This window comes from Nannospalax galili, unplaced genomic scaffold (assembly GCF_000622305.1).
Source record: "Nannospalax galili isolate Female #2095 unplaced genomic scaffold, S.galili_v1.0 scaffold2150, whole genome shotgun sequence".
NCBI lineage: Eukaryota > Metazoa > Chordata > Mammalia > Rodentia > Spalacidae > Nannospalax > Nannospalax galili.
The window spans coordinates 66,656-93,707 of NW_008328002.1; the positions used below are offsets into that span (position 1 = coordinate 66,656).

The following is a 27,052-nucleotide window of genomic DNA, read 5'->3' on the forward strand; positions in this document are numbered from 1 at the left end:
GTCACAGTCAGTTACACTCGGATCCTTAGTACCTGAGTATGGATATAAAGTCATCAGGTAGATTTCACTGATAATGTTTATCACCTCTACTATTTAACATGAAGTAAATTTTTATGCTTCCTCCTCAAATAAGTCTTTTTTATTTGTTTTTTTGGTGTGTATATCATACAGAACATCCCACACAATCTTATTCATCTATATACCCACTTCCCAAATGGTACCCTCCCATAGCCTTCCCCCTCCCACACACTGAGCCCATATACTCTGCATTCCCTGTTACTGTCCACTGTGTTGTCGGCACCCTCAGCCATTCCCCAGTGCTTATCTGTCTGCTGAATCTAGTCAGCGTATCTAGAGATCCTTGTTTTAGGAAGATCAGCTGTTCCTCATCTAGCAGCAATCAGTTGTCAATATTTCTTTAGATAAAATTGGGGTCTGCTGTTTATTTTCCCAGTTCTATGCTGGTTTACAGTCTGGGAGTCTTTTGGGGCACCCTGGCCAATAACTCAAAGGAAGGTATCTCCTGTCTGGTATTGTTTCTTGTTATGTAGACTTTAGCCATACATATGGACTCTTAAAATTTTTATTGACCCCATTAATCTTTGGTTATACTTTCCTTTTGGGTGTTTAAGACACTACAATTGGCCCAGATAAACCAATTTATTTTTACTCTTAAAGTCACTTGAGGATCTGTTCCTCAGGGGTAACATGGGCTTGGGGGGAGCCCCGGCTCCATTCTTTTACCAGTTCCGTCTATGTGAAGATAAGTCAAAGGTCCTCCTCAACCATGGCTGGCTTCGCTTGGAAGCATGGAGGTCTGTGTTGACCCTCCTTTTTGTAGACTGGACACTGGTTCAAGTCCATCTGGTGGGGTTCCACGGCCTCCTTGATCAAGAGGATAGGTGACTCACCAGATGTAATATATAATATATAAATAACATATTGTAGGACATATTTGACCATAGACCCACCTGAGGCTCTAAGTCCATGACACAGATCTTTTCTTCATCAAGGACTGCATGAACAGCATCCACACTAGTTCCATATAGGTGGCCTTTGTACTTACCGTGCTCCAGCATCCTATAAAAGTGAGACAAAGGAAGCAAGTTTTCCACAAGGAAAATATTAGTAATTATATGACTGAAAACTCCAAAAGAATTGAATTTGAATATGTAGACTTTGCCAGCACAAAAAGAATGAGTGGATCTTCACCAGGAGGAAAACATCAGGAAACCAAGGACTTACCTACTTTCTCAAACCCTCTAAAGCTCGCAGCTCAATTCTATTCCTTTTCCAAAACTGATGAGTTGGTGAACTAGTCCCTCAGTGCAGATTTCCTTGCTTAACCTTTTAGAGATGATGAATTATTGCCAAGAACTTTGGATAATGCATAAAAATGGACAACTGAGTGTCAAATAACCAGAGGTGAGAATTGGCTTCTGAACCTTACCTGTGACTATGCATGAGAATTTCAAAGGTTTCCTTTGACACATAATGATACTCCCACCCATCCATTTTGTAACTCTTTGGGGAACAAGTGGTATCTACCAAAAAAGAGAATGGAAATTTTCAGAATCCTCAAAATATTTTGATTTGTTACTAAATGTGCACTTGTATAGAAATGCTCAACTGAAATAAATGAACATATAAACAGATAAAATGCTAGAACCAAAAAGAGGAACAGTTCTCATATCCACCAATCAATAAAACTTTATTGATGCTCATAGTGTGAAAAAGACATGTTATAAACATTAGGATAAGGAGCCCCTAGGGAACACCTGATGTTATTTTCAGAGCAGGTAATACTGAATTATATGCAACTCTAAGACGCCTATGTACTCCCACATAGCAATTCCAACAATACCTTCTGTTTATATAGTGCATTTCTGATTATCTCCTTTCATCTACCACACTCAGAGATAGGTGAAATGTTATTATCCATATTTAACTAGCAAGTTTACCTGAAACTTTTCAAGAGTAACTAACTTGCTCATTCATAAGACTAATGCTTCTTCCAACACTAATATTTTTAACTACACCAGATTGTCTCAAATCTAAAATAAAGTCCATGGCATTCTGTAGCCTTGCCCAGATGCATTAATACCCATATAAGAGGAGTGATTAGCTTTGGAGACAATAAAAGGGGGAAAACTGATCAATCCAGATTCAATTTGATTCTTTGATGTGGCCATTTTAATTTAGACTTCAATTTAAATAGCATCTGTAGAGAACACACAAGTTCACCAAATACCTAAAAGTGATTTATTTATTATATATTCCTCTATTTATTCAACTAACACATATACTAAGTGTATTTAGTATACAGTATACATATACTGTATTCCAGGTGTTATGTTAGAAGAATACACAGTTCCAACTCTGTATCCTACGTGCTGCAATGTTAATCCCTTATTCTGTGTTACAACAAATTCCCCTTATAAAAAAATTCTACTTGCATTTGGCAAAGTTTAAGGAGGAAATAGATCAACACCTGATGATAAATGAAAATGGCAAGTAGGAAGCTTGAAACAGGACCTCAGTGATGAAAGGAGGAACAGAGCCTTTGAAAGGGCTCAAAGAATAAATGTCATCTTGGGGTCATTTTTTCATTTTTTCCTACAGCTTCCTACTGAGGAAAAACAAAACTAGTAAAGCCTAAAGCTCCCAAGAGAGAGTAATTATGTATATGTAACCTAGAATGACTTCTGTTGGATTGACATTTCGTAAGCTAGGTTAAAAATCTATGAATTCATGCATAACCCAAGGTATCTATTCAAGTTCAAAACTGTTCACTTGATTTCAAAAAGCAAAATATGTGCAATCTTTCCATTTTTGAATAATAGCTATCTACGCACTTAGGATTCACCTATGTACTTTAGATGTTTTACTTCTAACATCCCTCCTTTACAGATTTCCCTCTTAGTGCCTCAGACAAAACTTTAACTTCCTTGGAATCTGTGGGCTATTAATTACATTTTTATAATAATATATTCTTTAAATTAGGAATCCTATTTTAAGTCGTATCTATTTTTACAATAAAGTATGTTTCTGCATGATTTTTAAAAGCTATTTATTGGATATTTGGTCCTTGTAGAAACACATAATAATATTTTTTAGAATTGCAGTCTTCCAATGTCTTAAGCTTAAAAATACAAGGGCAATAGAGAAAAATCTGGAAGACTATGTCTTAGTAGTTGGAGGCAGTGGTAAACAAGGATCTTAGCAAAGGTAAAGGAGCCATAAGTAAAAAGAAATAAGAACATATGATTTAAAAAGCAACATGAATGTGAAAATCATACTCATAAATTTATATTTAGAACTTGAGATAAAAATAATGCCAAGCCCAATGCCAGAAATAAAATAAGCACTAAATAAATTTTGGTCATTATTACTAAATACCTGTTATCCTGAAATGCCATATATATGACTACCAAAAAAAGGATGGCTCAGCAGGTAGAGAGGTACTTTCTCAAAGCCTTATGACCTGAGTCCAATCCCTAGAAAAATGATAAAAGGTGAGAACCAACTCCCACAAGTTGTCCTCTGACCTCTACTTTAAAAAGGAAAAGAAGAATCATATTTTATGCCAGTAAGCAAATATAGTTAGCATACTTAAGAATTAGCTCTTATACTTTTACAACAAATCTGATAGGATATAGTTGAGTGGCATCAGTACACTTGAAGACAAAATTTTACCAAAATATGAACCACTATGAAAGAAATATTAACATATGTGGCACAGCACTTTGAAAACGGCTGGGATTAAATTCAATAAGTTGTCTTCTCAGTTCATTGACTCCAACCCCAGAAGGTCCTGAACACAGAAAGTCACAAATCATTAGCTGTAGATAACTAGGATTATGTAGTAAAATCATGCCTTCAGCAAATGTTGTCAGGGAAATTATGTAATATTTTTTTTTCATAAAACAGAACAAGCCCAGAAAAACCTTGAGAATTTTCCTGAATGGCATTTATAAAAGAGATGTACAACATTCATAGGAATCTGCCACCCAAGAAAACTGTTGAATGCTCTGCGACTTTGCTTGTCTTGCTTCAGATATGAAACATACTCTTTCTTCTTAATAGAGTCTCTACCAAGTCACAATCAGAAAGCAGTCTTGTCAGCCATAGGTGCTGTAACAAACAGAATTCAGAGGCACGTTTCTGATAAGTGACTGCGTAAGTAACATCTTGTCCAATTAGAGGTAGAGCTGACATCATGGGCAGGGAGCTTGCTCAGTTATACAGAGCCCACACTTGAAGGACATTATACTTAGATTAATGCTCTGCTAGTCCACCTGGAAAGCCATGATTTTTGAACACAGGGTCTTGCATTTTCATTTTGCAATCAGTTCTACAAATGATATAGCTAGGCTGGCTGCCAGGCATGTTCTGTTCTGTAGAGACCTGTCCTAATCACAGCTAACAAGTCACAATGACAGTAAGTCATAATTTTCTACTGCTCCAGAGAGCAAACTTTGCAGAGATCTTGACCACAAAACTAGGTGACCCCAGCCCAGTATTTGCCCTGTTCTTTAGTGCCAAAGATACAGTCTAGAAGATCTAGACATTTTTCTAAAGGAAATGACTTCTTAGAGAAATGGTCTTTGATCTATAGTTTTCCTAATATGGACTAACGATGCAGTCTGGGATACATTAGCCATGCTTCGAGACAAAACTGTAAACAGGCAAAAAAAAAATATCTCGGTTATAACCTTATTACAGCTTGTTAATACACAAGTTATTATTCATTATATTCAATTGTAGATCAAAGGAGATGAGAAGGAGGTGAAATGAAGGGAGAAGGCAAAGGAAGCTTACCTTTGACAGCTTTCATATAAACATGTAAACACACATATAAACAGTCTTTTTGTTTTGAGACAGGGCCTCACTATGTAGCCCCAGTTGGCTTTGGAACTTGCTATGTAGACCAGGCTGGCCTCGAACCCACAGAGATCCACCTCCTTTACCTCCCAAGAGCTAGGATTAAAGGCCTGACATAAGCAGGCTTTTTAAAAAGTGTTTACGTGAAGGTCTGGAAGAATTCTACTTTTACTACTCCCCTCAACACAAGACAGTAAACCTAGGACAACCTCCCAGGGCTGAGAAGAGACAGCATGAGTTGGAACACACCCACGAGCACTATGATGCAGTACCTGTCTGTTGGGTGTCGCTGGTACCTCACTACCTCTTCATAAGGGGCACCCCCTGGACTGGAACAGCTGCCAGTGCAGCACATGCTGGTGTGCCTCTGACTGAGGTGAGACTTCCTGCGACAGAGGCGCATGCTACGGTGGAAACCGGCTGGGAAGGGAGGAAATACACAGAACTTAAGAGGCAGGGCAGGACAGATACTTCTTGTTTCAAGAGGCAGATGTCCCAAGAGATATGTGTCAATGGCATCCAGCATCTACCAGGGCTTATGCTAGGTGCTGGGGATACAGTAATCAACTAATCGAAGCTATTTTCTTGTAAAATTTACAGTTCATGGAGGAAACACAAAAATAAGCAATAACAACAAAAATAAATGCTCAGAAAAAGGGTGACTGGACAGAGTGACAGGTGTTTTTTAAGGATGGACTATTCAGTTAAAAGATCTGAAAAGCTAGCAATGAGCAGGTGCCAGAATGCATAAGCGTCATCTGCAGGATAGAGCAAGCCAGGCTGCAGGAACAGCAAATTCAAAGGCAGAGATCACCAGCTGCACTTGGAGCCTTTGAAGAAGGGCAAAGTAGCCTGCAGTAGCTGCAGGGCTGTGAGCAATAGGAACCTGAGGGCTGAGGAAGGGGCCAGAGCCAGATCACACAGGGCCTCAGTGATGCGCTGGGCAGTTATCAGTGTGATGAGACACCTTGGGACAATAGGAAGACAGGATGTATGTGACCTGGTCTAGGTTTCTGAAGCATTCCTCTTGTTGCCATGGAGAGCATACAACTGTAAGGAAGGGAAGTGTAGCCTCAGGGAGAGCAGTTAGGAACCTACTGCAGTGGTCTGAGGGAGTGAGGATTGTAGCTGGGGCAGGGTGGAAACACTGGAGTAGTCTTATCATTCACATTTTTCAGATGGGTACACTGTGATGCAGACAGCTTAGGTGGTTGCTTCGGGTGGTATGATCATCAGCAAAGTTGGGGCCTCTTAATCATGATTTCTGTCTGAATTCTTAGAATGTCACCTGTCCATTGAATCAAAGGGCTTTTTGCTATTTTATAGCTGTTTGCAGGTACTCTCAAAAGGTAGAGCTAAAAACTATATATGAATGTATAACTTTATGTTTTTTTATATTGTAAACTGTGTGTGCATGTATAAATTTTTGTTTATCTATACTGAAAACCATGATTTCCTGCCAGTGCCTGCACTGTAAATGCTAAACAATAGGATTCACTGTAGCTTTCCCCTCCTAAGATGAGCTCCCTTCTCAGACAGCAAGAATTGTCTGAAATACACTTTTTTTTTTTTGGTCTTTTTAAGACAGGGTCTCTCTGTAGCCCCAGCTGTCCTGGAACTCACTATGTAGACCAGGCTGGCCTTGAACTCACAGAGATCCGCCTACCTCTGCCTCCCGAGTGCTGGGATTAAAGGCGTGCGCCACCATGCCCGGCCAAAATACACTTTTTATATCACACAACAGCACCTGAACTGGAAGGCACCTTGGTGGAGGTTGTGGGGTGTCAAAGGGTATAGATAGCAGCTGTCCCCTCTCTCCTCCAGCCTTGACCACCTACAGGCCACCACAGTCCCCTGCACAGATGCCCTCCTGACCTGCTCAAAATCTTTTTTTTTTTTTTCACCTTTGTGAAGCTGCTTAGTTTGCTTAGTTTTCTCAGCCTTACCTAAAAGTTTCTAGGCTGATTCTAGAAGTAAGGCAGAAGGATACCCCTTGTGTCTTAATGCCTCCAATTTTCCCAAAGTCCACTGAGGCTTGGGGACAACATTCTAGCTTCTAGACTGCAGCTCAACAGCTCTCCCCTGCCTCCAGATGAAGGGGGTCCATAGTGTTTTGAATCAGAAAGACCTCCTCCTTTAGAGAGCACTGCCCAGATGATGGGTTACAGAAATGTGGCCAGAAAAGATTACTTTAATAGCCAGGAAATTTCTCTCTTTAGGGTAAGCTAGATAGGTTGTAGAATAGTCTGGAATAAAATGAGTGGATATATGTTTGACAAATAGTTAAGAGATACTCAGTGAAATCAGATGAATAACAACAAGTAATCAATAGATCAGATCATTGACCAAAAAAAAGCTGATGGAGGGAAGCTGGCACAAGAAAAACCAGAGAGAGGGAAGTTAGAACAAAGAAACAAGCTGGACGTGTCCATCAGCAAAGCAGCTTTTGGCAGGGCATCAGAAGAACATGACTATTACTGAAAAACAACAAAGACTCACCTCTTACTAATATCACCTACCGATAAAGAATTTCTGCCCAGCGCCAACAAATTCCTCCTTATCTGGAACATAGACAATGGTGGGAGATTATGTGAAGGCAAAGACAGGGTTACTGAGAACAAATACATGGAATCATCTTCTGATTTTCAAGTGGCACTTTCAGGAGGTGGCAGCCCAGCTGACATTATCCTTGAGTACTCATCAGATTGTTCTCTACATTTCCCATCCTATCATTCTTCTTGAAAATTTATTTATATTACTCTGTGTGTATGTGTGTGTGTGTGTGTGTGTGTGTGTGTGTGTGTGTGTGCATGTGGAGGTTAGAGGACAATTTTGTGGATCAGTTTTCTCCTCCACCTTTACTTGGATTCCAGGGATTGAACTCAGGATGCCAGACTTGCACAGCAAGCACTGTTACTAGCTGAGCCATCTCGCTGGCTCTGTCCTATTATTCTTACATAATAACCCACAGAGATGTGCTCTTCAGAACTTTAGCATTGCACTCAATGTATTTTGTCTAGGATGACTGAGAACAGGAAGCTATTTTAGGCTTGATTGACGTTGTAGAAAGAAGCTAGACATGGTGGAACACAACTATAAGCCAAACACTCAGGAAGCTGAAACCTGAGAACCACAACTTTGTGGCCAGCCTGAGCTACATGTTGAGAACTTACTGAAAAAAAAGATTCTGAAGCTGGGCATGGTAGTGCATGCCTTTAGTCCCACCACTTGGGAGGCAGACGCAAATGGATCCCTGAGATTGAGGCCAGCCTGGTCTACATAGTGAGTTCCAAGTCAGCTGGGACTACAGGGAGATTCTGTCTCAAAACAGACAGAAAAAAAAAAAAGCAACAACAAAGATGCTGAGTTATAGTAAAACTGTATAAAACTTGGTATACATTTAAACATATTCAGAGAATACTGATTTTACAAAAAAGACAAAACCAGTTGGTGTTGGCTTTCTCTTGAAGATAGTGTTCCTGCAGGTTCTGTAGCAATGCTGTGATGCTTAGTTTTAATTGTCAACTTGATACAAGCTAGAATCATTTGGGAAGGGAGTCTCAATAAGGAATTTTCTGGATCAGGTTGGACTGTGGGCCTATCCGGGGGCTGGGTGGTGTTGTCTTCATTACCTTAATGGAGGTGGGAAGACCCACCCATTGTGAGCAGCACTATTCCCTGGGTTTGAGTCCTGGACTGTGTAAGAGTGGAAACAGCGGGGCTGGAGAGATAGCTCAATGGTTGAGAGCACTGACTGCTCTTGCAGAGGACCTGAGTTTGATTTCCAACACCCACATGGTGGCTAACAACCGTCTATAACTCCAGGAGAATCCAACGACTTCTTCTGACCTCCTCGGGCATTGCACAACATGGGTATACTTACAGGCCATACACTCATGCAGGCAATACACTCATACACATAAAAATAATAAATAAAATATTTTTAAAGAGTGGAAAAAGTGAGCTGAGCACACGCATTCCTTCTCTGCTCTTGACTGCAGATGTGACTAGCCACTTCGTGTTCCTGCCTGACTTCTCCACAGTGACAGTCTATAACCTGGAATTGTAGGCTGAATAAACTCTCCTTGAAGTTTCTTTTGTGAGGGTGTTTTTTCACAGCAACAGGGAAGAAAACTAAAACAAATGCTTTTGCTAGACCTAAGTTTTTATTTTTTCCCTTAAACAATGGTTCATTCCATATAAAATTAGTACTTGCTCTATGGTGGCCAGTTGTTCCTAAACAGCCAGGAACCCGTGAAGTGCAGCAAAGTAAACAGTGTCCCGTAGCATTTAGAGCCACTCTAGACTCTTGCTCCTGCTTCTACTAGCAACTCAGAAAAATGGCTATAAACTCTAGAAAAGTTTACAAAAATAACAGTGTCAAGTTACTTTGTACTTAAACCCCTTGTTATTTAAACAGCTCTGTAGCCATCATTGATGTCACATACAATGAGCATTTGTTCACAGATGACCTGACATATACAACTTTCTTTCCTTAACCTTATTTTTAAGAATTGTTTTGTTTTGTTTGTTGTGACAATGTCTCATGTAGCCTAGATTGGCCTAAAATTTTCTATACAGCTAAGGATGACCTTGACTTCCTAATTCTCCTGCTTCCATCTCCCAAGTACTGAGATTACAGATATATGCCCCCATACTTGACTTTAAGCATGCGTTTTCAAATACAAAGAAAACACCAATATCAATTCCATTTTCTAGTACTTAAGCACATTTTCCCGAGATATGTCAATAAGTTTATAAGGAAATATTCACTAAAGTACAGATTCATAAAGCTTAATTTCTTTCATCATTCATGATGTTTCATGATGTTCATGAAACTCAGTGTTTCTATAACATTGAATATTTAGTCACTGATTTGACTCTTAAAATGCCATGTCTTCAATCTTAACAGTTACTTTGCCAGGCATTCACTTGGTGGCAGTAAAAGGCCTTGAACGTGGCTCTAAGTGGTTTATCCAGGAAATCAAAATGAACAATTACCTTCTGCAAGTTCCTCTGGATATTTGATCAAGTATGGGAGAAAGGAAAAAAATTAAGCTTTGAGAAGATCAAGTTAACCATCAAATAAGGAAAAATGACATAGCAAGGCATTCATGCCATCATTAGCAAAAGTTGTAGCTTGGCAAGGCAAATAAAACACACACTTGGGGTCTCAGAAACTCATTTGATCTGACACTGCTGCTGTGGGCAGTAATTTTTTTTCTGAAAGTCATTGTATCAAAATTCACTCTGAGGATGTTTATCTGTAAAGACTACTGATTGGCATTAAATGGTGCTTGAAAGAAAGTAGAAAGGCAATGGATTTGAGCCTTCTCTTTCCTTTCCCACAGGCTGTACTGATACATCCCTTGGAAGGAGAGGAAGTGACAGAAGGATGTTAGGCAGGTGGGGCAGACTCTGCAGCAGTCTAGCAGAGTATCCTTGGCACAGGCTGGTCTAATACACACACATTTTCAACTCCAGCTGGCCCTTTGAAGACAGAGGGATCTAACCACAAAGCAAATTGTTAGAGGATTGCTTGTTGTTATCTAGACATGTTGAAATGGTTGAATTTTCTGTTGTTGTTAAATGGTTTTTCTAGTTAATAGACTATTTCACCACCTCCTGGGGATATTTGAGAAGGCCACATTAGACTTCATTGAGAGGCAGAGACAGAAACTAAAGAGCCATAATTACTCACTAAGTTGTCCTAGTAACAAGAACAAGTATCATGAATGACTGCCGAGGGTTATCTACTTAGAAAATATGCCAGTGGAGGCCAGGTGCCGTGGCACATGCCTTTAATTTCAGCACTCAGGAGGCAGAGGCAGGAGGATCTATGTGAGTTCAAGGCCAACCTGATCTACATAGTGAGTTCCAGGTCATCTGGGGGCTATAGGGAGACCCTGCCTCAAAAAGACAAAAAAAAGAAAATATGCCAGTGGGTGCCAACTGCTCCTTGATTGAGCTCCTAAGGAGCAGTTCAAAATATTCTTGACAGTTCTCACTCACAAATAAAAGACCTTCCAATGGGGTGCTTTACAGTAGGCAAGGACACCTGCATACTTCCCTCTGCAGGGCTGGTCTTAAGGAATCAGGTGCTAGTCACCCCTAAGAAACAAGATTTCATAATCATGACATCAGCCAACACTAGTGTAGTGCTTACTGTATGTTGGGGTCTGTTCTGGGCACTTTTCTTATGTAGAGTATTGCTTATTTTAAAGCTATGGAACCTAAAGGTCAAAGAGGTTAAGGGCCACAGAGCCCACAGTGAGTAAGTGACACAGTTTGTACTCGACCACGTGACTCCGGTGTACTGTGTATCCAATCCACAACACTGCCTCTCCTTTCACAGACTCTGCAAATACCCAGAGCCTCAGAGCATTTTCCAGCAAAATGATTAGGTGAACAGAACAAAAATAAGGATTAATATAATATGATTAAAAATGAAGTCAACCATAAACACTGAACCAAATATAGACAATTAAATTATCTCAAATGGGCTAACCATCTCATGGAGAATAGGAAATTAGAAACAACATAAATGGTAAGTAAATAATTCAAATGGTTCCTAGCTCCATCTGTCTTAATGCTATCCTTTTACAATGAATACTTATAACAACCTCTCTATTCTTATGAAATGAATTCATAGAAGACACAATCTACCACGCATTAATTTTAAAAGATTGCCACAACGTTTTAACTGTAGTATAAAATAAGAATTAAAATGAAATAATTTATGTCTTTTGTATCAGCCTCCTATCTCACCCTAGGAACACTGGGGTTACAGCTGTGGACTACTGGCTTTACATGGGTTCTGAGGATACAAACTCAGGTCCTCCTGCTTGTATGGCAAGCACTTCATACATGGAGCTATCTCCCCAGCTTCCTGAGTCACTGCTTTCTAAACATTATGGTTTATAAAAACTCACAATACTCTTATGCATTAAGGAGCTGCTTATTTGTACCTGCATTTGCTACTATCTAGTGGGAAGCTATGTGGGTCTAGAAATAACCCTTCGTTGTGCAGGATGGTCACATACCCTGCAGGACATTGGCATTCCTGTTCCCACCAGTTAAAGGATGGAAATACTCCCGTTATATGGGACAAAGACTGCCCTACAGAGCTCCAAATGCCTCCATAGGGGCAGCACTGGCCCTCAGGGAAGCAGCTAGTTAAGTGAAATTTACAATATCTCATGAATAGATATAGTGTTTATTTGTTTTTTTAAATATATTTCATTATTTATATCTGAAGTCTGTAACATGTTTGGGGATCCACATGGATAATAAAATGGTCACTGCGGTGAAGCAAATGAACATATGATCTCACATGGTTTTTCATTGTTATTCCTTATAGTCTCACTTAAACAGTTGTTATGTCATACTTCTAAATGTTTAAATTATATCAAAATACAGAATACACATTGAGAAATTAGTACTGAATACTCTTTCACCTACCAGGTTCAAAAGTTTCTTCATCTGTGGTTTTCAGTGGAAGTGAAAAGTAAAAACATCATTACATTGCTATCCATACTGAGTCTACATTTTAGCAGCCTGGTCTATGTTTCTGCCCCTACCCTACCTTTAAAATGTTCTTCCTAGGTCAAGGTCAAGTCCATGTTATCTCTATGGCATAAGCAATGCCTTTCATGAGATATAGGGCTGTGACAACAATCAGGAATGCAGCAGGAGCATAAGACAAATAAATAAAAGGAAAGGGGCTTGCATAGGAAACACCTACAGACTGTTGAATGTGTCACAGCCTGGCTGTGACAGGACTCATCAATGCAGAGGGATGTACCTTTCCTGCAGAGCTGGGGCCCTTTAACCATGGGAGTGTGGCGAGAGGAATTAGCATACAGCTGGCTGTCTTGAGTAGGATTATTCAAGTGATCAAGAAAGATGAGATAAACCAATTCCCTCACTAGTTAAAACAAATCTTGTTATCTTTTTAAAATTTAAAAAATTTTTAAATTTATTAGTGTGTTTCTATGTGTGTGATAGATATGTGTGAGTGTGGGCGGTATGCGCCATGGCGTGGAGATCAGAGGACATGTGGCAAGCATTTTAACCTGTTGAGTCATCCTGCCAGTCTCTTGTTATCTTTTTAAAAGGAATTTAAGGATTAAGAAACTAGAATTTATTCAGAAGACAATTTGAAATGTACAGCAGCGTTCCCCATCAGGCCTCTGTGAATCAGGTGATGCTGCAGCTAAGGTGTACTCGCATATGTGGAATGACATGTTTATAAAGTTATTTGTTGTAACACTGCTTCTGATGGAAAAACAGGAAGCTGTTAAAAAACATGAGGAGTCTCCCATGTAAGACAGAATCATCTTCAAGATACAGTTAGAAAGCCAGGAACAAAAGAGTGCTTGCAGTATGTGGATAAAGGGTCTGAGCATTTATGTTTTTGGGAAAAGGTGGAAGGGAAGGCAGAGAAAAGAATGTGGATCATTGCTTTTATTTGCAAAGGGTATGTCTGGAGGGATACTACAGAAACTGGGAACATCGATTCAAAAAAATGGAGGGTTGGTGAGATGGCTAAGTAGGTAAAGGTACTTGCTGCAAAAGCCTGGCAACCTGCGTTTGATCCCTAGAACCCACTTTGAGGAGGAAGGAGAGGACTGAAAGAACTGAACTGACTTCATAAAGTTGTCCTATGGCTTCCACATGAGTGCTGTGGAACATGTGTGTCCCCCTAAACATGTATACACACACACATACAAATAAATATAAATAAATAAATAAATAAATAAATAAATATTTTTAAAAAGGAAAATCAAGCAGGGAAACAGGGAAAAGAAGGCACTGTTCACTGAGTATGCTCTTGTGGATTTTTTTTAAAGAATATGTGAATATGTTACCTAATTAATTTTTAATTTAAATTTTAGAAAGGAAATGAATAGTACTACAAGTTTAAAAATAAAACTAGAATGTGGAATCTGGTAAAATAAACAGTGTCGGCATTACTCTGCAATTGTCCTGGGAAATTATATATGTGTGTGTGTGTGTGTGTGTGTGTGTGTATGTATGTGTGTATAATCTTCCAAATATTTTATTTCTAAACACTGGAATAGCCCATAAAGCCAAGACAAATTCACCCATCAAAGCTGGGCATGGTGATTCATACCTGTAATTCCAGCACTCAGGAGGCTGACTCAGGAGAACTGCTGAAAGTAAGAGGCTAGCCTAGTCTAAATAGTGAGTGCCAGGCCATCCTGGGCCATAGAGTGACAGCCTACCTCAAAAGAACAGAACCAAAGACAAAATTCACTTGTCAGACTAATGCCTCTCCAACTAGTGTCCTAACAAAAACCCTAGTGATTCTTTGAGCTGATTTTTTTAAAATTTTTAATTATTTTTATTTTCTGTGTGTGAGCTCTATGCCTGCATGTGTGTAACTGCACTTGTGTCTTGCAGTGCCTGTGGCGGACAGATCCCCGGAACTGGAGTTATAAATGGCTGTTAGCTGCCATGTTGGTACTGGGATTCAAACCTGGGTCTTCTTCAAGAACTATGAGCGCTCTTAACTGAGCCATCGCTCCAGCCCCTTGAGTTGATCTTAATACCAATACTAAATTGCAGAAAAAAATTAATAATTTACAAAACCCATTATGTATAGATATATAAAAGGCTTTCATTTATTTCACAAAGTTTTGGAACCTGCTACTATTTGCCTTTACTAGAATCTACCAGAAGATTGTTAGTAAACAATAGGAAAAGTATATTTTTCTCTTTAAATATTTGGTGCTACAAAGAGCACAGGCATTCTAGGCATCCAAGCATCTGAAATACCAACTGTATTCTTGAACTAATTTCCAAGATGCTGCTTTGGAATTACTCCCTGAGCTATGCTTCTCTTTCCAAGTGTAGACCCACAGTGAGAGCACAGGACCAGAGCTCATTTCACAAGTGTGTTCCAGAGGAGGAGCCGGTAGCCCTTTAGCACCTCTGCTTTAGGTCATCTAATGCTGAGGCGCTTCATATTTCGTCAGTGGAAATCAATCAGGAAGAAGTGTTACCTGCTTCCACACACTTCTAGTCAATCTTCATGTCATCTTCTACAAAAGAGCATAGAAAAAGGGAATCAGAACTTAAGCTGTGTCCACAAAAGCTTCCATGTAGAGACTATGTCAATGAAATTCAAACAACCTTACAATATTAGAACTATTGCTCGCTTGAAGAGATGGAATGAATTCTATCATATCAGATAAAAGTATATGTTATAAAAGGCAATAGAACATAACATGGTTACCACTTAAGAAGTATTGGCTACCATTTATAGTGCCAGAAGGTGTTATGCAGGCTGCTGGGGGAGGAAAGCCATCAATGGTCTTTCCTAGCTCTGGAGCCTGAGTACTACAATACTGATCTGCCAGGCAAGATGGTCCCACAGGTGCAATAGTGGCATAACTGTTTGGGGTATAACCAATAGCATTCTGATTGGATCTGAGGCCCACTCCATAGGAAAAAATACACACCTGGTACTGAAAACCTGGGAGAAAACCTATGGCTGGTGATATCACAGGCTCTAGGGTAGAGCTTACTGCTGACACTAAACCAACTAAATATGCAGCCAAACTGCCTTCTAAGTGTTTATATTTCTACCTTTAGACTGCTACAATACTGGCCAGAGAAGCTTTTTATTCCTGCAGTGGTCAATAGTTAATACAGAGACTCACAACAGGTCAAATGACTATTTGAATGATCAGCTATAAACAGGACATCTATATGACCCCTCCAAAACCCAGGGAACATCCCAGGAAAGCAGGTAGAAAGTTTGTAAGAGTGGGAGAATGGGGAGGAGTCCTATGGGATGCTATCTTCTGGACACGATATGGTTGGTGTGATGATGCACACACAGTAGCTATGGCTACCTGCACAAGACCTACACACAAAAATAAGACATGAAAATAAGACTCATTGGAAAGGAGGAGTCTTTGGAGTGGGAAGGGAATAAGGGAGGGTAGCAGAGTGAACATGTTCACAGTATATTGTATACATGTATGAAATTGTCAAATTTTAAATTAAAAATAATTTTTTAAAAAGCATTGGGTTTTCTTTTCTGTTTTTTGTTTGTTTGTTTGTTTGTTTGTTTGTTTTGATACAGGGTCTCCCTGTAGCCTCAGCTGACCTGGAATTCTCTATGTAGACCAGGTTGACCTCAGTCTTACAGAGATCTACCTGCCTCTGCCTCCTGAGTACTGGAATTAAAAGTGTGTGCCACCATATCCCAACAGAATTAGATTTTCTTCAATGCTAGGGAAATTAGTAATCTCTAAGCCTTAGTTCTCCATTTGTAAATGGGACAGTAATAATGCTTGCTGTGTAAGGCAGGATTCACTGAGAATGCATGAAGAGCTCTGGAACCTGTAAGTGTTCCGTTAATGTTAACTATTTTTACTTGTAGCAGAGGGATATAGATGAGACTATAACTTTTCTTAATTATTGGCACAGGGTCTTATGCATCCCAGACAAGCTATATAGCTGAGGTTGACTATGAACTTTTGATCCTCCTGCTTCCACCTCCTGAGTGCTGGGATTACAGATGTGTACCATCATGCCTGGTTCATGGAGTGCTAGCGATTGAGCCCAAGGCTTTGTGTGTGTTAGGCAAGCACTCTAGCAACTGAGCTACATTCCCAGCTCAAGAATGTAGCTTTAAAGATGATTTATCCTGGGGTTGGAGAGATGGCTCAGCAGTTAAGAGCACTGACTGCCCTTACAGAGGACCCAGGTTCAATTCCCAGCACCCACATGGCGGCTACAAACGGTCCTTAAATCCAGTTCCAGGGGAATTCGATGCCATCTTCTGACCTCTGTGGCATTGCATGACATGGGTGCACTCACATACATGCAGCAATATACTCATACACATAAAGTGAAAATGATAAATAAAATATTTCTTAAATTACTAGCCATTGTGATATAAAGATATCTTGGCCACAGGCTATGCACCCTTTCCACGCTACATTAGACCTTGTCTATGATTGGTTTAATATATGGTGTTAACCTCTGAGTGTTTTACAGATGTGAAATCCATTTGAAAGATATCAAGTATACCTGAAGAAACAAAGGCCAACTATAGCAGTAAGATTCTTGGGAGCTTTATGGTTGGGTAAAACACAAGTGATATCCACCAGGATGGTTAGGAAAAGCCTACAACACCTAATCCTGCATAAAAATAAAAACAGAGGCTCCCAAAACTGTACAACTGTTAAGAAAAAAATTACAGGGTGGGTTGCCCCTCTATGAGCTATTGTCCAGAGAGATCCTAAAGGTCCTTAAAGTAACCAAGGCTCTTGCCACTAATGTTGGTTGTACACCAGAAAAGGTTGGTAAGGCCACGTTGCTGAAAACACTCATGATGTGAGCATGAGAGAAGGAGAGATAGAGCTGAGACTAAGCTGAAAACTCCATGCCACTGGATGAATGGCTTTCATAGTGCCAGAAGGCACTATGCAGATGGTTGGGGGAGAAGGATCCCCTATGATTCTGCTCAACAATGGACTCTGTGTGCTGCACACTATTGACATGTCAAGCAATGCCTGCTGGTGCAATAATGGCTCTACTAACATATGCACAATTGACTATTCCTAATTGGCTAAGGCCAGCTTCTAGGGATGGAACACATATCTGGTGCTGTAGACCAGGCCAACCCCCTGTGTCAGAGAAGGCTATAGGCTCCAGTGGGGAAGCTGCTGCAAGTATTCTGTTCAATAAATATGGTACACCTGCTGGGGCATTGTCTAGGCATTTGTGTTTATACCCATGTTTGTTTAGATATGTCTGCTTCTTTCCATTTGTCTTTATAGTAGGGAAGACACCACTGAGATGGATCAACAACCATGTCTTGAAAACTGATGATGGGGAGGCCCAGGAGTTCAATATCTCACCACAATAAAAGAAAGATTGTCCTGCATCTGTCACCCCCTCCAAGGCTCAAGGATTCTTGCAGAAGATTGGTGGAAAGATTGTGAGAGCTGAAGGAAGGGGTGGAGTATTGGGGAGGTGTGTTCTCTGAGACAGTCACTCCTCCCACCCAATCAGTCCTGAGGGGGAGGGTCTAAAGACAGAAGCCAAGGGTGCTGGGAAGTGCTAAGGACACTGGGGAAAAAGGGGAATTGCCATTTGGGGGAACTGGGTACAGGGATAGTTGGCAGGCTGCTGGTGGGCCGCTGGTGGGTGGCAGATCTCAAAGCTTAGCCAAGATGTAAAAACAGGGCCCATGGATGACCATGTCTTTGTAAGTAACCCTTTTCTGGTTGTCATAAACTAGCCAAAAAAAAAGGAAAAAAAAAAGATGATCTATCCTAACATTCAAATCCTCTATTGTGGGATCTGAACACCACTTGGAAGGCCCACTTCTCCCCTCCCTATCTCTCATTCTACATTAGAATCAACCTGTGGTTCTTCCTCTGTTCCTTAGCTTACTCTATTCCTTGTGCCTGCTGTGTTTCCAGGCATGTTCAAACATCAAGCAAAGTGAATATCCTTGCTCTGAACCTCCATAGCATTTTCCTCCTGTGGTTCTGAGCTCTTCACATCCTCTCTAGTTTATAAAAGGACGGTTTGGATATTTACCTTTCTCTCTGTGACTGTTCTTGGAAGGTATGAATGTTTTCCTAGCTTTTACATATTCTAGAGAGCTTATTATATTACCTTGCACATAGTAGTAAATGATAAATTATTATTTATTGAGTCTTTCTTTGAATATCAAAATAGCTTATTTGAATACATATTCTAAAGTTATTTTTCTGTTGGCACTATACATCTTGTACCTAGCACTTCCCATGTGCTCATCAAATCATGGTTTAACAAATAAGTCTATACATACTCAAAAGTACAAAGTACAGCCTGTTTAATAAGCTATAATATTGCTGGCATAGTGGCATAAGCCTGTAGTCTCAGCACTTGGGAAGTTGACACAGGAAACCAGAGAGTTTGAGGCCAGAATGTATGACACAGCAGAACTCTGTCTTCAAACTTTTTGCATCAATGAAGCTGTATTATAAAGACATAGTGCAGCTTGATGGCGCAAGCCTTTAATCTCAGCACTCAGGAGGCAGAGGCAGGCAAATCTTTGTGAGATGAGGCCAGCGTGGTCTACACAACAAGGTCCAGGTCAGCAAGGGCAACAGGGAGACCCTCTCTTTAAAAAAGGGGGGACTGGAGAGATGGCTCAGCAGTTAGGAGCATTAGCTGCCTTTGCAGAGGACCCGAGTTCAAGTCCTAGCACCTACATGGTGACTAACCATCCACAACTCTAGTTCAGGGGGATCCGATATCCTCTTCTGGCTTCTGTGGGCATTGTACAAAACAGGTGCACTTACATACATGCAGGCAATATACCCATACACATAAAATAAAATTTAAATAAATAAAATATATATTGTAAAAACTTAAGAAAAGACACATTACTATCTCTTTAAAATACACCATTCATTAATTTTTTAAAGGAAATATGAAAAATTTTATAAAATAACACTGTTTCATGGAAATAGGGGCCAGAAACACAAATGAAATGGTCATTCAATCCCTTCTTCTGATTTAGAGATTATTTTCCAGATTATAACACAGTACATTCATTAATTCTCATGATATAACTAGACCATGTTTTAAAAGAAAAGCAAAAACTACAATAACCATCCTCATTTTGCAGATTGGAGTTCAGAAACCAGTCAAGACTTGAGTCACAGCACAAGGAGCCCTGGCTCTCCCGACATATGATTCTGTGGTCTAGGGCAAGGCCCCTTGCTTTGTTCATCCCAAATCAGATATTCCATGTCATCAGCCAAGGAATAGACTAAATTGTATGCCCTCAGTATCCACACATCAAAACTCCAATATGACTTGACTATATTTAGAGATGGGTCTTTAAGATATAATTAAGGATTAATGAGGTCAGAAGGCTGAGACCTTAACCTGATAGGACCAAAGGCTCTGTAAAAAGCAGAAGAGCACCAGCCATTTTTTCCTTCAGGCATGTACCAAAGAAAGACATGTGAGCTCCTGGCGGGAAGGGAGCCATCCAAAGGCCAGCAAGAGAAACTTGGTCAGAAACTAATCTGCTGGAACCTTGGTCCTAGACTTCCAGCTTCCAGAACCAAGAGAAAATGTGATACTCATTAGGTCATCCCATGCTAAGACAGTGGACTGATCAGCCACCACCAAGTCAAGTGCCAGCCCTCCCCATGAACCATACCCAGAGTATCTTTCATAACTTCACTGGTACAGCCTATGACATGGCTCTGGGTAGACAACGTAGGAGGTATCTTGTGTCTACCTCCTATCCACCTTCTTCTGGTCCCATTTCTGCCATCATCTGCCTGTGTCACACACTGTTCATGACTTTGGGAGGTGTCAGCTGCAGCCCATGTATAGATCAGTGTTTAAAAGTTACACCCTACAGGTCTCAGAACTTTGCATTTTTACAACTGAAATGTGGCTAAGAAGATTATCTTGCTCTTTTTTCTCTCTGCAAAGAGACATTTTCCGTGTGTGTGTGTGTGTGTGTGTGTGTGTGTGTGTGTTTCATAGTATAACATTCAGATGGCAACATGAACATTCAGATGGCAACATGAAGAAGCGGAAAGGTAATCCCTGGAGGTCCCATTTATCCCTAACACAGGGCCCTCCAAATGGAAGCTGGAGTCACCAGACTACTTGTTTACCACTTCTGACAACCATTCTCTTTTTCTGAATCTCAATTTTTCATCTGTGAGAATAGTGATGAATTTCTTTACAATGTTATGAAATTCCAATTTGTATAAAAACAGTTTAGGGCTGAAAAGATGGCTCATCAGTTAAGAACACTTGCTGCTCTTCCAGATGACCTGACACCCACATCAGGCATCTCACAACCACCTGTAACTCCAGTTCCAGAGCATTCAACTCTAGCTTCTGGCCTCCATACACACTTGCATACATGTGGCGTACACTCACACAGACACACACACACATACACATAGATAAAAATTTAAGAAAACAAAAACAGTTGAAACCAAACTCCTGCTGAACTACATAGCTCTCACTGAGTTCTGACTGTGTGCTCTGTCAGACTCTGAATATACGCATAAACATCACTTCCCTTTCCTTGATTTCTCAGTGTCAGAATAATCACACTTTTATGCTAACACATGATCAGATATGTAATACCTTCATGTAGTTGAAATGAGCTGAAACAAAAATTTTAAACTAGAGGAAAGTTCTAGGAGTCTTTGGAGATGAGGTGTCTTTTTTTAATTTTTTTCTGACTTCTGCATCTTACCTTCCTCCATAGAAATCCCTGGATACAGACAAATGAAGCAGGGGAGGAAAAGCACATCAGTTCATGTTCTTGTGTTTCAGATTAGCTTACAATAAGAAAAGTGAAGTGTCAGCATTACAGTTAGTATTCTGGCGAGTCATAGAGATACTGAGTGATCACCACTCAGAAACAAATAGATTTCTGAGACTGGCTGGAAATGGGGATCTACTTTTGTCAAACATACCACCTGCCTTCGCACTGAGCTCTATTAAGATTGTGCTTTTATGTCTGAGTTAGGGCATTATATTTTAGGAACTCAAATCTAGGAAGGGAGCGGGAAGGAGAAGAAGGAGAGGGGGAAGGAAGGAGAAAAGAAGGGGGAGAGAACAAGAAATAGGGATGATGACGAATGCATCCGCAGTAAACAACTTTTCACTAATCATCTTCAATCTAATACAGGTCTAGATTGTTTTAACTTGATTAATTAAATTGTCTGTTAACTAGTAGCTTTTCCATGAGATTTGTTTTCCATGCTAAGATTTAAGAAGAGGACAATCATATTTATCACAGCATCAAGTATGACAGAGATATCTATTACTATCTTGAAGTGATCTGGCTCCACCAGAAACATTCCTTATCAAAGGTGACTCTAGGTCAGTGACTCCAGCTCTGGGGTTCCCAGACTCAGGGATGTGCTCTGATATTAACAAGGCCGGACAAACCACTTTCAATATGGACTTCCAGAAATGCAAACTGCATTTAGGGTACACAAGCAAACTTCATGTCAGCCATCAGATACTGACAAGAAATTAACAGCATCTCCATGTTCCTTTGATAAACGAAATAGAAAAGTAAATTAAAAAATTAGTCTAGGTTGGTTAAAAATTTTTCAAAACCTAGATGATGTAAAGAAAACATCACTAGGACGATTCTGATGTGAAAATGCTTCTGAGAAAGAAATTTAAAAAAGAAAAACGTGATAATTGCAGCTGTTGGTGTAACCATATGTGTCCATAACTGAAAGGGAACTGAAGATAGTGTTGGTGAGAAGGCCTTGTATGAACTTTTTCATCCTTCAAAAATGTCTTTGTAAGCCAGGTATAGTCATGCACACCGATAATCCCATCATCCTGTGGCGCACATCCAGTTAGAGGCCAACCTGGGCTTCGTCAGGCACTGTCTCAAAACAAAAAAGGCTTTGTGGTAGTTGTGATATTTTTTCAATATAAAATTAAAAGAAATTTTAATTTTTTGGCTCATCCTTCAAAAATGTCTTTGTAAGCCAGGTATAGTCATGCACACCGATAATCCCATCATCCTGTGGCGCACATCCAGTTAGAGGCCAACCTGGGCTTCGTCAGGCACTGTCTCAAAACAAAAAAAGGCTTTGTGGTAGTTGTGATATTTTTTCAATATAAAATTAAAAGAAATTTTAATTTTTTGGCTTGGAAAAATGAAAAATAATAAAGAACAAGGCATGCCGTAGGCAAATCTGTGAAACTGGTGTCGCTGTCCATGGTCTACTTTGTGTCTCCTCTGAGCCTTTCCCTTCTCCCTGTATTCCCTCCCTCCACTCCTTTAATTCCAGGTCCTGGTTGGTCTCCTGGGCCTGCCTGAGGGTCAGTTCTGAAGGTGCTGCCCAGCAGGCTCCAGCTTGCTTCTCTTATCTGCCATCCTACCTTGGCTACTGTCTCCCAGTGCCAATAGCCTTTATTAAGGCCATAAGTAGTTCACAAGCACATACTACAAAGAATCTACTTGCTAACTGTGCCCCTCCTGTCTAGTGAACAAGGTTGTATAACGATTACATTGCATTTCTTAAACAACAACTCAGTCTTATATTTAGTCATCCAAGGCACAGGAAGGGAGGGAGGGAGGGGAGGGGAAGTGGGGAGGAAAAAGGAGGGGAGGGGAGGAGAGAAGAGAAAAGAGAAGAGAAGAAAGAAGAAATACTGTGTAGTCACACAGCCATGGGCATCCAATTCAGGTATCACACCTCCGGAGCTGCAGAAGTCTTAGGACTTCAAGTCAGGGTCAAGCAATCACCAACAGAAGAACGTTTGTCTTTTTATCATCTGAAAATTCTTTTAAATTCAGAGAAATGAATTCCTGTGGTCTGATTTCAGGTGGCTGGCTGCTGAGGAGATTATCTGAGGACAGTGGGGACATTTCAAATCTTCTCTTGGTCAGGAAGCCAGCCGTAGGAGAAAGGGAGCAGCATTCCTGAATGCATGTGCTGGGTCTGAGGCACCCCTCCCCACATCTGGTGGATTTGAGGCAGGTGTGAGGCTGGTACAGCTGAGACCACCAGAATTGCTGCTGCTTCCTAGGCAGAAAGAAAGCAGTGATTGGCTGACCTCTGTGGCATGGGTTCTCCCTGGAAGGCTAAACAGCACAGATGTCAGAAGAGATAAAGATGGGGCCGTGTCATCTGGATCCAGCACAGTTGTGGCACATAGCCCTATTCCATTGGGTCTAGGGCAGGGTTGTCCAGGATTCTCACTGATATTTACAGAACATTCTCCCTTTTCCTTAAAAGTCCCTGCTTGGAATGTCATCCACCATCCTTCCTGGCTGCTCCCATGCTCTCAATGAGCTCTTTTTATTCGAAGGCTTTCCCTTCCACCTCCCTCTGCCACTGCCTCCCACTGCTGTGTCCCAGCTGTGCACCACCAAGATCTGCCATTTCTCCATAATTTTAATTTCTCACCCTCTTTTTCCAGCCAACACTGCCCATCTACAATTGTGACAATAATCTGTTGGGGTTGTAATACATTAATTTTACTTTTCACAGTTCCTCACTTGCTTCCTTTCCCGATCTCCCCCCTCAACAACCTAAATGCTATGGTCGGCCACTCCCTTGTCCCTCTCTTGATTTGCTGTTAAATCCAACCCTCTGCTTCATCCCCAGAAAGCTAACAGATGTACCCCAGATCCAACTTTAACCTTAAGTGGGCCCTTAATGAAGATCATACTCCATTGACCTAGCTCTCTACTCTCCTGCACTCTTTCCAGCTTTCTCCTCTCCCTCCCTGTGCCTCCGTGCCCACCTTACTCCCAGCTTATGCTCTGCATTCACTAAGAACTTCCATGACCTCCACCACATCGCTACCCTCCATTGTGCCCACATATCCTGCCTTCCCTCCTATTACTGTTCCTGTGGTTGGACTGATTGTGCTCCTCTATCAAGCTAACCCTGCTCTGTAAACACTAAATCAGATCTTTGTCATCTGTCTGTCTGTCTGCTCAAGGACATCAACTGCAGTTCTCAATGCTGTCTCCTGTTGCTTCTTTCTAAATGGTCCCACTAGCTCTACTCACCCCATCTGAAAACTCTGATGTCCCTTCACTTTCTTATCTAGCTTTTGCTCTGCTTTTATTTATGCCAAAATGTCCCAAAGAATTTTCCATGTGTATTGTCACTTCTTCAGATGCAAATCTAACAAGGATTTGGGCCTCATCTCTCTACTGAAACTGTTATCAAGATCAGATCACCCATGCCCTCCATACTGTCAAATCCAACTGGCAATTCTCAGTCCTCTCACAGTACCTGTCAGGGTCCAGTGCAGTATGGACATTCAACCTACCTCATCCATTGCTCCTTCTCTGTCTCCTTTATCTTTCTTTTTCTTCTTGATCTCTGACATTGACTGAGCCTTGGACCTCCTATCCCTTTCATCTTTACCTACTCCCTTAGTGCTCTTATCAACAAACTTCCCCAGCATTAGGTGAGGACCAGCTCTCCTTGAACAATTAGTACCTTTTGGTCTTTATGTTTAGGCTGCTCCAATGAGATGCTGTAAACTATGTGGTCTTAAGTAATAGAAATTTATTTCCCATAGTCCTAGAGACTGGGAAGTTTAAGGCCAGCAGATTTGGTATTTCATAAGACTGTCTGAGTCATAGATCCCACCTTCTAGCTGTGTCTTCACATAGTAAAAGAGGCAAATGAGCCTCTCTCCTGGGGTTCTTTTATATGATGGCACTGATTCCATTCATGAGGGTCTGCCTCACCTTTGAAGGCTTCACCTTTCAATGCTACTGCCCTGGGGATTACATTTTACTACACAAATGGGGGATTGGGTCAAAATATTCAGACTATAGCAATTTTAAATTTTAATTTAATCTCTCAAGCACTTTTCTATCTTTTCTAGCTGATGTGATTATTCTGATCCCCTTAGTATTTAAGAGGCTAAAAGTCTATCAATAAATTGACATTTTGGTTAATAAACTAGGGCATGCATGTTCATCCATCTGCTTGTTTCTTTATCTCATGTTAGCCTCACTGACAGAAACCTGTTGCTCCAAGCATTTTCTATGGCCCAATTCTGATGCCAAGAGTGACTGACCTCCCTTACCTCTTCATAAATTGGTTAGAAGGGATTAGCCCAGCACAGGTAGCTAGGTCTGCGATTTTCCAGGCCTGCCACCAGAGGGCATCATTCTGGTCCACAATCTGTAGAATGTCCCCTTTCTGAAAGGGCAAGCCAGCGTCCATTCAGGGGATGTCAGGATCCTCCTGGGGCCAGTAATCAATCATGGCATGAATGTGAACCTGACAGCAGGTGCATAATGGTGCTGTTAAAATAACTCTTACGCAGGGGCCATCACAACTTAAAACCATTGCTTCACTTCTCTAACTACTACTCTTCCTTTTCTACCCTAACCATGAAAGAGAGTTGCTCCCCTAAACTAAATATCATGAAAAAAAATGTGTTGGCACAGGACATAAAGAAATCAGCCTGTAGCTGGGCTGGAAACGTCCTCCCTGCTGGCTAGCTCTCATAGTACTAGAAGTGCTATGCAGGCTGTTGGGGAAGAATTGTCATCAACAGTCTTACTTAGCTGTGGATACTGTGTGTAATAACACTCACCAATAAGGCAAGATGAGCTCATTGGTGCAATAGCAGCAAGTCTGTGCTGGTGTAACCAACCACTTTCTGGTTGGATTGGATGCTCACTCCATAGTAGGGACTTAACATTTGGTACTGTAAACCTAGTCAAAAGCCTGTGACTGAGGAAGTCCTAAGCCCTAGTGGGAAAGCTACCGCTGATATTTTGCTAAATGGGTATGATGCGCCTTTTCAAATTGCCTTCTCAGTCACTATGCTTATGTCCAAAGATTAGTGATGCTGTCAGCTTTGGTCAGAAAAGTTTCTTTTTGCACTGGTCAGTAGTTCCTGCAGAGATAGATAACTGGTCAAAGCACTAAGAATAGATGACTGTTGAATAAATAGCCATAAATGGGACACCTATATTATCCACTCCAAGACTCAGAGGACACTGTAGAAGAAATAGAAATAATGTAAGAGCTAGAGGAAGTGGGAGGAGAGGTGTGAAACACTGACTTACAGCATAATGTGGCTGTTACACTCAAACTCACAGTGACTATGATTACCTGCACATGATCAGGCTTGTCAACATCCTGTCACAGAAGGGGGAGAGGATCATGGGGCCCCAACCCCTCCTCAGAATTTATACACAGTTAATGAATGATGGGGAAGGAAAAGTAAAGTGCCTGTGTTCCTGTTAACAATGATAATGAAACTCATCGTGTCTGTCTCTCTGTCTCTGTTTCTCTCTCTCTCTCTCTCTCTCTCTCTCTGTAAAGTAGGGACTGGAGAGACTACTCAGTGGTTAAGGGCACTGGATGCTCTTACAGAGGACCCAAGTTCAGTTCCCAGAACCCATATGGCAGCTAACAACCATTTGTAACTCCAGTTCCAGGGGATCAGATGCCCTCTTCTGGCCTCTGTGGGCATTGCATGCACAGGTGCATGTACATACATGCAGGCAATACACTCATACACATAAAATTTTAAATGATAAAATTTTTTAAATATTTAAATGTTTTTAAATATATAGCGGATAAAGGGAAAGAAGGAGCTCAAGAGAGGTAGGACCATAGGAGAA

General features: G+C 40.8%; 1 protein-coding gene across 1 annotated transcript in view; it reads right to left on the minus strand.

Moving 5' to 3' along the window:
- The window catches only part of Mpp4 (membrane palmitoylated protein 4), a 46,000-nt gene that overhangs the window by 4,916 nt on the left and 14,032 nt on the right, over positions 1-27,052 (minus strand). The window contains 11 exon segments of the mRNA XM_017800297.1: positions 972-1,080; positions 1,451-1,544; positions 3,734-3,814; positions 5,134-5,304; positions 7,404-7,445; positions 9,886-9,900; positions 12,346-12,366; positions 14,913-14,951; positions 21,161-21,178; positions 23,401-23,465; positions 25,498-25,694. Of these exon segments, the coding sequence (XP_017655786.1) occupies positions 972-1,080; positions 1,451-1,544; positions 3,734-3,814; positions 5,134-5,304; positions 7,404-7,445; positions 9,886-9,900; positions 12,346-12,366; positions 14,913-14,951; positions 21,161-21,178; positions 23,401-23,465; positions 25,498-25,694 (852 nt within the window).